General features: G+C 30.4%; 1 protein-coding gene across 4 annotated transcripts; it reads right to left on the reverse strand.

Annotated features, from left to right (window-relative positions):
• Positions 1 to 608: 608 nt before the first annotated feature.
• BASS2 (Sodium Bile acid symporter family) lies at positions 609 to 6,938 on the reverse strand. Of its 4 annotated transcripts, XM_068608141.1 has the most exons (13): positions 6,615 to 6,938; positions 6,405 to 6,525; positions 5,049 to 5,169; positions 4,916 to 4,957; positions 4,717 to 4,830; positions 4,575 to 4,637; positions 3,480 to 3,607; positions 2,624 to 2,705; positions 2,248 to 2,299; positions 2,024 to 2,121; positions 1,738 to 1,896; positions 1,040 to 1,129; positions 609 to 924 (listed from the first exon to the last, which is right to left on the reverse strand). In XM_068608141.1, exons 1-13 carry the CDS (start codon positions 6,727 to 6,729, stop codon positions 847 to 849), a joined length of 1,263 nt encoding a protein of 420 aa, XP_068464242.1. In that variant the 5' UTR covers positions 6,730 to 6,938; the 3' UTR covers positions 609 to 846. The 4 variants fall into 4 exon arrangements, with proteins under 4 accessions (XP_068464242.1, XP_090156972.1, XP_090156973.1 ...); XM_090300846.1 differs by lacking the exons at positions 6,405 to 6,525; positions 6,615 to 6,938 and adding an exon at positions 5,860 to 6,354; XM_090300847.1 differs by lacking the exons at positions 6,405 to 6,525; positions 6,615 to 6,938 and adding an exon at positions 5,260 to 5,705.
• Between the last annotated feature and the right edge of the window lie 3,629 nt (positions 6,939 to 10,567).

The following is a 10,567-nucleotide window of genomic DNA, read 5'->3' on the forward strand; positions in this document are numbered from 1 at the left end:
AAGTTAACCACTTTCAACCATGACCAAACAATGGTAAATTAATAGATGATTTTCCAGCGTTACATAACTAACATATTAGTTTTAACTTTATTAAGGACATCTCGTCGTGTCATTAAAAGGTGGTCAGTCAATTAGACTCCTTTAACTTTAATGGATTATATGGTAATTAGATTATGTAATTTTTAATATGAATTTATTTGCTTTTTAAATTTAAAAGTGAAATTTCATACAATTTAGTGATTTTTTTTTTTTTTTTTTAAAGTACGACCCTTTTTGAATAAACTTGTGTAAACACATAAAAGAATAAAAAAACTTAAATTGTCATCATTCCAGTTGTAGGTAGTTATAGCCATTTTTCTTTCTCTCAAATTACTAAAAAGATCAGTTTAACACCATATATTTAGAAAGGTTAAATAAGATTTTTTTGAAGTGTATAAATTAATTTTAATGCATGAAAAAAAATTAACTAATTGGATAAAATGTGGTTGGTTCCTTAAAATGTTACTTTTAGACACGCTTTTGGTAGATGTAGAGACTAAAGTATAAAATCATTAAATTTTTATAGGAACTAAAGTTAATATTTTAAATTATTTAAAGGAAAAAATATATTTGACCCAAAATTAGATTTACATTTATTTTTCTTATATGTTTATGAAAAATTTCATCAGACGTGATGTTATTAATTCAGGAGGACCCTAAAAGAAACATTAGCCCCAAGGAATATTACAAACTAGGGCATATTTGTTGTGACAGTCCCTGTTTTAAATTGTTGTAAGCTCATCCTAAATCCTTAATCTAGCATGTTCCCACATAAAAATGAGGGTACACAATAATAGTCAATGATTTTCATTCCTTGAAGTCATCTTTGTCATCAAGGGGAATTGGTCTGTTTCTCCAAAACACAGCAAGAACACTCCCACCAAGCTGCATGAAACCAGTGAAAAATATTCGTTGACAAAAGTTAAAAACCAACCCTTTTACAAGAAACAGACAAAACAAAACAAAAAAGCATTCAGAGCAGGAAAATATCCTATCTTACCGCCATGCAGACAACACTGACAGCAGAAGGAACAGACACAAGGGGATTTTTAAAGTGCTTCTGAGCAAGTAAAAAGCCTAGAGCAGAGCTCTGCAGATAAAAGACAAAAAAATAAATAAGGTTAGACAAAATGATTAAGCATAAAACATTACCAAGAGGAGTTACTTGATTTTGATTAGAGAGGTCTATGGAGCATAGTACAAGTTTAAGCATGCATTGAGAATACAAATGTGTTTTACTGACGCTATACAACTTTTCACCTGCGACACAAGCCACATAATCTGTGTATATTTGGATTTCAGTTAGGAAATTAAGTTGAGTTGAACTTAATTGAAGTAAAAAAAATTGTTTATTGTAGGTTTTAATGTTAACTGAAATTTGAATGATCCCTAAAAGTTGGTTTGGACAGTCCGATTAACAATGCGCTTCAAGCTTCTCTAGGTATAGGGTTCCAAATATCTTCTACAAAATCAGATTGAATCAATAACAGAATCCTTTCAAACCTTATTTATACACGCTATGAATGAATGCATTTCTTTATGCTAAGACGTCAATTCTAGAAGAATTGATACAAATTAAACAAAGGCAATACACATCTGGAAAAGTAGAATGATTCATACATTTTTCAAATGGAAGAAATGCACCCAACCCAGATAAATAATTTAAGAGAACAATGAGGTATGACGAACAGGTCTTACCTGCATCCCACACTCTATAGAAATAGTGCGTGATGTGGATTCGCCAAATGATATTCTTGAAATCCAATAACCTAGAGTAAATGCAGCAGCATGTAGGAAAACAACTGGCAATATTAATTGTGCTCCTTGAGCTTTTAATACATCAGAAACTAGCCCAATCTGAAGAGTTAATGCATGTCAAATTTCAGTTCAAAGCAAGAACAGCATATGATAATTTATAATGAAGTAAAATGCTAGAAGATAATACTTTTGATGAACTTCATCTTCTAGAACTTAGTCAACTTACTGGGCTTGCACAGAGAAGAGTGGTCAAAACGACTCCAATCAAAGGACACACAATGATTATCTTTGAAGTGAACTTAGGAAAAAACTCATTTGCCAAAACTGCCAGATAAAGCAAATATATTACAAATCATCCTAATCTTTAGGAAAGAAACCATAAACCAAAGTACAGGCATGTTTATAAACCAACCAACTCACATTTAACTTAAAATATTCATCATCTCTTACCTCCCACAACCGTTGGGACTAAAACAACCTGAAAGGTACTAAGTGCCAGGTCCTGCAAAGGAGAAAGAATTACAGATTCATTCTAAGAGTGAAAATAAAAGATACAAAGAGGATCTGTTCAATAGAAATGATGAGAAAATCCAAGAAGAGAAAGAAAACCACTGAGAATGTAGTGAAGAACGACAAGCTATTCAAAATTCAGTACATATTCACTTTTCACTTGGTTAGGAGAAACTGTGATCAGTATTGTCAAAGTGTCAACTGTGCTTTATTTTCATAACAGTTTGGCAACAGGAAACTGGTTTTACATATCATTTAAATGAAGACTTTATTTGACATTCCTTTCATGCCCAAAAATTGGCAAGCAACAACTTACAACAGCATCAACTGGAACGAGTTGACCAGCAAGAAGCTTTGTAAGAAGAGGGGTCATTATAATAGCTCCAATAGTTGAACACCTGTAGCCCAGTAATAACATCTTTAAATATCTCTGAAACCTAATTTCTGAAAAAGACTGTTCTCTTAATTAACATCATTAATATACACCACATAATTTACTTGCAGCTAAAAATACAAAAAATAAAAATAAATAAAAGCCAAGGGATAACATGATTCCAACCATGTCAAGCATTTAGTACTTGCATGCTGTTCTCGTATTATTCAGATCTTGCTGTTTAAAGAGGATATTTAGATTCAATTGCTTTGCATTCAGAGACGTCAGTGCATAACTCTCATGTTTCAAAATGTATTCTAAGTTTCGAACCTTGAACTGTCAAAATTGAACAAATTACGAGGCTCTGATTAGAGCAACATATAAATCCGAAATCTTCCATTTCTCCTTTCAAGTGGTAAGAAAGCACACCTTTTGAAAGTAGTTTCAACAAGGACTAGAAACTCACATTTTAGCGTACAGGCAATTGACAATAAGAAATTAGTAATTAGTATCACTTACTAATGTATTCGTTAATTCCAGATTATTTGTATGATATCAATCTTTTTAATCAAATAACAAACTATTTTTTCAATTTAAAATGACAAAATTTACAGATACGAAGAGAGACAGGAGCAAAAATATGTTCTACAAATATAAGTAGTGTGCGAGGATGTAGATTACAGAAATCACCAAAATTTTATAAAATCAACATTAATGGAGTATAAATATTAATCTTCAAGTACAACATAGAATATAATTTATAAAGATAAACAAACAAGTTAATACATGTTAAACATACGTTGTCATAAGAACAGATAGTGCAACATTTCCCTTGGATATGAATGTTGCAACATTTGATGCCTGACCTCCAGGACAACATGAGACCAGAATAAGACCAGTTGCAAGAGGAGCTGAAAGTTTTAGAGTCTGGGAATCAGATATTGATGTTAGTTCTTATGTTGCATAACACACTAGCCAGTATAATAAGATAAATTATACAAACGTTGGGATCTAATTATAAAGGCACAAACTCTTCAGAAAGATAAACAATAACAGGACCAGTAAACAGAAGTGACAGACAAAACAACCATAGGTATTGAACTACAGGCTCTATAACTGTAACCATAATCAGAACAAGCAATTGCAGATACCCAAATTGACCTAAATAAATAAATACCTATACTCAGTCATATTCATGGAAACTACAGTTGCCTTCAGCGTAATTATCATTGATCTTATATCTTCATAAGGATACTAAATTAAGAGGGAAGCCCTGATAATCAAATAAATAAAAGCCTTAATTACATGATTAAGAGGCCCATAATTATCTGCCACTCTTAGCTAGGTTCTATATCGTTTCTCCTTCAATGAAATAAAAAATGGGATTCATACAATAAAATAACATCAAGAAGTAGCACACATAGTTTACATTAAGCTCCATGGCACCTGTATGTTTATAATATTTAAGAAAAAAAATCTTAGGCTTCTAATTTTAATCCTGTCATGAAAGATAACTCTGCCACTCCACTAAGAATAACCTTGTCAAAGATATAGAATACCTTGGAAATATAGCATAGACTTTGTCTCAGTTTACAATATTATTGACAACAGAATTAAGGGGCAATCAACCAACACATGACCAATATCATCATTTCCATATTATCAAAAAGATATCTTTAATTCTTTGATTAAACAAATACTAAAACACTAATCAAAAGATAATATCAAATGTAGTATAAATAATCAATTGATCATTACCATGACATAATGTTTTTGACAACAATCTCATGAGGCAATATAAAAGAATAAGAAAATGTAACACGTTTCAAGAGCTGACCTAAACAAAGCAAAGAGACAGTGAAGTATGGAAGAGCTCAGGTAAAACAAAAAATACCATTACAATGGCAAAGCCTAGCATGGGTTTAATTAAATATTGTGCAAGAAACCCTACACCCACCTGCAAAAACAAAACCAATAACATTTAAAAGAGAAAAAACATATAAATTTTAGTTTAAGCATGAGTTATCGTCCCTTACAGTCCACGGATTTCGAAAACACCGTCTGAAATCCTCAAATGTCAATGTCAATCCCATAGAGAGCATGAGGAAACCCAAGCCAAGAGTAAAAAGATCTTTCTCCAACCAAGTTACCTGGAATAGAGCCATAACTTCACAGCAGTTAATCAACATATTTCCACTCAATCATGTACATAGCTGAAAAAATCGGAGTAATTACAGCAGTTGGCTTGCAAATGCCGACAATGGCCCCCAAGATGACCTGCCCATGTAAGTTAGCAAACTCTCAAAGTACAGACCAATACAGAAAATAGAAAAATTGAGATGTTATATTGAAGAAGTATCGGACTCACCCAAACAGGAAAAAGAATTATTAAGGTTTCAATCACTTTCTCATACTGGCTCATCTCACCAGCACTTTCAGGAATATCTCCAGATTTGTCTGCAGTAGCCTTGTAAAATATTTGAGAGTTCCTAAACATGGCAACAAATACGTCACTGGCACTTAAAATCAAGAATGAGAAAGTCAACGTTCAAGAACCAGAAAATAGATCAAAAGATTACCTACACCAGATGCTGCTTATATGTTAATCATTAGCAAATTGTTATTCCAAAACTCATCAATAAAAGCAACTTTTGGAAATGTGAAAGGGAGCACGGGTTCTTTTTTTTTCTTTTCTTTTGAATACAAGCGTATGCTGTTTCTTCTTCATAGAAATTGTAGCTTCATCATTCACTGCAAATACTTCAGTAGATTTATTTTCTTAAAAAAGTTCAGGACATCAACATTTGCCAGCCTTTTTCACATTAATGCCTCTATAAAACAATTTGTTCCGAGGTCTAGTAACTTAGTGTTGTCATGAAAGGTAAAAAAATTTCAAATCCAATGGGGAGTTGAAGGAAAAAACATTGACCACCTTTCTCAATAGTAGTACATTGAGAACCCTCAGTCTATTGTCTGTTACACAGGAATTAACACTCTGAACAAACAATATGACTCATTTCATTTTTCCAGTAAGGAATCTAATATGCCTTCATTTTTATTATAAGAAATTTAATGTGACTTCAATTGCTTGGATATCATTATCAGCTGAAAAGCAAGATATCAAAAAAGGCGCTACTACAATGTTTATTATTTCACAAGTGGTTACAGTTGCCACTCACAGTATTGTTTAGCCTTTTCCAGTTTTCCTCTTTTCCCCACTCCTTCACACCTTCTTCAAAATAGAAGAATCGAAAACTTTTTGCCAAAGGCACATATCTTCACTTGCAAACAAACCCAATCAATGATTCTATGCACGCGCAAGAAGAGCATTTGCCTTCGTGGAATACTTAACAATTTGCCACCTTTCCTAAACCCGTGATTGCAGAACTTCATCCGCACAATAATGGTAAACAGAAGCTCCCCCAGATACTCTCAGAAGATAATAGCTGTAAAGTTTCACACTTATGCAGATTATTGAGATAAACCAACAGATTCTAAATTCTAACAATTAGGGGGCCTACACCTATCTGGCTTCTCAGGAAAGAATTTCAATTCCATCATATCCCGCAAGTAGTGTATCCGTATCGATTCCATTTCTCAAATCCCTCCTCAGAACAGTCAACAGCATGTGGCACTGGTCCAACAGCTTGTACACCACTCTTCAATAAACTGAACATCATAAGCATATACTAACATTGGAATCAGAGACTGGTTAAAATATTACCTTCTTCTAAACCCTTGAAGGGTTAAGGGAAATTCTACAATAGCAACAACTGGACCTCGCAAGTCGCTTCGAATTGCACGGCTTCTTCCGCTCTCAGACAAATAAAAGTGGCCTTTCACTTCTATAAAGACAAACAAGAACACGAAGCTTATCAACAAGGGAAAGAAAGACCCCGTGAGAGGGAAACATCCAGAGAAGCACGGAGCATACCCAGATGGGAATTACGAAACTTCTTCCAAATGGGAGTACGGAAGCTCGGCTTAAGCAGTGCATCATACGCCCCTATCCTATGGTCTCTGAGAATGTTGATAGACATAGAAGCCATGGCTCGATGCGACAGGGTACGAATCTGCGTACGTTGGAGGTTATAGTTGAAAAGGGTGTGGATCCTGTCGTGTGTAGTTTTGAAATTGGAAGGGAGAAAGCAAAGCACGGTCCTGGAACTTGCGAATTTACTATGGTGACTCCATTCCGCATTAGAATAACAATTTTGGGTGCTTCATTGAGGATGTTCTGGAAACCAAAGGATATCATAATACAAAACAAACATTCTTTGGCCTTATACGCAATACTTTTTTTTTTCGAACTATGAACAGTAGAATTGAGAATTATAATTATTACATATAAATCGATCATAATTACAATTAAGCCAAAATATTAAAATTATAAGAATTAAAAACCATAAAAAATTATAAACAGTAACATATATATATATATATTATTATTATTATTAACTTTTTAAAGTATGATAATTACCTTAAAATAGTTTTACTTAATTGATAAACTTCTGGTTTTGTATATAAAAGTTATATTTGTAAATGGAAATTAAAAACTAAAATATAACAAATGAAGTGATAAAAAGAGATAAAATATTTTTTTATCATTAATAAATAATTAATAAATATGAACGATTTTAGAGGGGAAGTAACCCTTATACAAATTACGTTTTTTTTCATCTCTTATTTCCAAAAAATACCTACCTAACCGACAAAATCAAAGATACAAACAAAACAAAATAACAACAAGAGTATCAACAAACCAACCTCATGCAAGCTAAGGGATCCAACCACCAATTAGGATAAGAGAACGACCTACATCGAGTTTTTTAATAAATCCAAGATCAAACATTATAGAGTTCGAACTGAACAAAATTTGACATAGGCTCAATGTAAATGACAGACTTTACATCAAACCACTCAAAGCAATGACACCAAACAAGTCAAACAAATCTGAAATCGAAAAACAAATGACGGTGAGATTCCTTTTCCTTCTCGCAGAAACAACACAACAGGTTGTTAACCACAATTCCAAGTCTTTCCAAGTTGACTGAGGTAGCAATCTTATTTTCCAACACCCTCCAAGCAGTGAAAAGTGCAGAAGGCAAAATTTTACACCTTCATAACTTAATGTACACAAAAAACATCTTCTCACTATCCCACCTAACAAAACATAAATAGAATTAACCGAATAAATTTGAAGCTCTTCAACCTTTCAAACCCAATTATCCTTTAAAGAAAGGGATAAAATCATACAAAATGATATTTTATAAATGGTTGTAAGAATTGTTTTACGTGCATCATGACACTTTTATATACGTGTACAATGTAAAAATATACAAGTATATAAATTTTATTTTACCAAATTCCTATAATTTTTAATGTAGGAAAAAATATACGCATACACGTGAGTTCTTAATTTATGTGGGTGTTTGTTAACGAATTGTTATCAATTTATTTACTATAATATCCAACACAAACTCTTATAAATTTTCTATCTAAGGCCTTTATTCTCAAAACCTTATATTCCTCATTCACCATAGTCTTTCATTATCATAACACAATTAATCGAAATGCAAAATTCCACTGAGAAAGAATAGTAAATGACGTTTGGTGGTATTGGAGAATTTTTATCATACCCAAGAATAATAAATCGATTTATGATAATAATGATAAATAAGTTATTTTGAGTTGTTAAAAAGTATTATTGGAAATATTCATATGAATTTTATAAAAATAAGAATAATAATATGCTATTTTTATCAAATTTTTTTGTAATAATTTAATAAGAATAACATGATACTCTTTTTGAGTATTTTTTTAAAAAATTGAAAAAAAAACCATCTATTTTTAATGTTTTGGTGGGAAACTTAAACAAAAACTATCTTTAAACATATATAGTTTGTTATGAAGGTTGTGTTTTAAAAGATAAATTAAATATAGAAAACATACTCTCTTTCTTTCAATTTCAAAATTCTGATAACCTAAACATGTTCCTTCTTTCAAATATTCACCAAATATAAAAGCTTTTACATTTGTGAAAATTCACTTCTAAATAAGCAAATGATTTAAAATTAAATTGCTTAAAAAAAATTATTTGAATAAACTATGTAAAAATATTACAGTAACTCTATTTTTTTTTCTCGATCATATCATATCCTATTAATAGTTTAATGTAATTTCTTTTATTTTCAAAGTTTTTCTTAAGTTGTGGAATTGAAAACTTTATTTTTCTCAACTAAACTTTAGATTCTTAATAATTTTTTGTTTTAGTTGTTCTGGAGTTAAAAACTTGTGTTTGATATAGGAGTTAATACTAGAAAGTGGTTGAGTGAAGATGTGAAATGATGGATTGAAACCCCTTGCACGTGGTTTTACTTGAATAATGAGATTAAATTTGTATACAACTCTGACTTGATTGCTTATTTTATTGAGAATTATTAATTCTAGTGGGTTTGACTTTGAATATAGAAATGATTATCTGATTTTGTCTTTGAAGGACAATTTAAATCCTTTTGAGTTAGGAATGCTGTATGAATATTGTGATTTAAAAAACAAGTGTATTTTCTTGTTGAATGATGTTCAATATGGTTGACAATTATTAATTCTAATAGGTAAGAAGGTAAGAAGTTTAGGTTTTCTTTGTTCATTTTCACCTAGAGGAAATTAAGACAAAACAAATTTGGTATATTTATGCTCAATTAAGATATTTTTAGTTGAAGTTTTTGCTCTCGGACAACAAATTAACTTTCTTTTTAATTGTTAAGTTTTGCTCAAGTAAAATGATAAAATTAATATGTTTTTAAGTTAATAAACGTTATATATATATAATTATTTTATTAATAAATATTATTATATAATATGGATTTAAAGAATGTATTTGAGTGAATTAGTATATTAAATGCGTCTTTTAATGATAACTTCTTTAGTTACATGTCTTTAGTTACATGTCTTATGATAACATGTTTATTTCTTATACACTTATGAGTATAAAATAAAGAAACTTATAACATTATAAATTATTATATTTCATTCATAATTAAGTAATGAGAAGTTGAATGAAATTTTTTTCTTACAATAACATTTAATACTTGAATTGTTTGAATTTACTTTGATTCAATTTTTTGATTGATTTATTATTAATATAAATCTTGATTTAGTTTAGGTATTATTCTCTGATTTAAATAGTTGTTTGTGGAGTTTTATATTGTCCTTTCTATGTATATATTTATTGCCTATTTATCTGTTTGGATATAAATAAATAAATAATTATTTAAAGAATTATTTTATTTTAATGAGCTCATCCAATTTTATGTTTTGTTGTGGTTTCCTGCAATTATATATATATATATATATATATATATATATATATATATATATATATATATATATATATATAAAGGAGAACAAAGTTTATGTTATTTTTTGTCAGTGAAATTATGTTTTTTTTAAGTTTTGGAAAACAACCATTATCCTCATTGCCAAATGTTGATGAAATCGATGAAAATGGTCAATTCATACCAAAATATCAATCAAAGAAAAGAAGGATAATTGAAGAATCCGAGGACAAAAATATTCAAGAAAATGTTGAAGATGTTAATGATTGTGAAGAAGAAATCAAGAAATCAATGATAATGGTATTGTAATAAATGATGACAACTAACTAAAGTTGTTGCTTCAGTAAAACACACATAATGTTTTTCTTAACTTTAAAACATGTCTCTTTCATTCGTATTGAATCGCAATGTTCTTGATGCAGTCAATTTCAACTATGATAGTTCATGATTTTTGTGAAACTAAAGAAGATTTTATATATATAAAAAAGCGAGACTAAAGAATGATAAATAGGAAGAGGAGTATGAATGTAATATTGGAGGAAATATACTA

Source organism: Phaseolus vulgaris, chromosome 3, assembly GCF_051622355.1.
Source record: "Phaseolus vulgaris cultivar YP4 chromosome 3, ASM5162235v1, whole genome shotgun sequence".
Classification (NCBI taxonomy): domain Eukaryota; kingdom Viridiplantae; phylum Streptophyta; class Magnoliopsida; order Fabales; family Fabaceae; genus Phaseolus; species Phaseolus vulgaris.

What these genes read in the sequence shown, in the direction of transcription:
- BASS2 (XM_068608141.1), bottom strand. Translation starts at nt 6,729, where the DNA reads ATGGCTTCTATGTCTATCAACATTCTCAGAGACCATAGGATAGGGGCG. An exon ending in CTTCAAGGGTTTAGAAGAAG is followed by an intron (nt 5,170 to 6,404) that starts GTAATATTTTAA and finishes TGCCATGTTTAG; the next exon opens with GAACTCTCAAATATTTTACA. An exon ending in CTATAGAGTGTGGGATGCAG is followed by an intron (nt 1,130 to 1,737) that starts GTAAGACCTGTT and finishes TTTTATCTGCAG; the next exon opens with AGCTCTGCTCTAGGCTTTTT.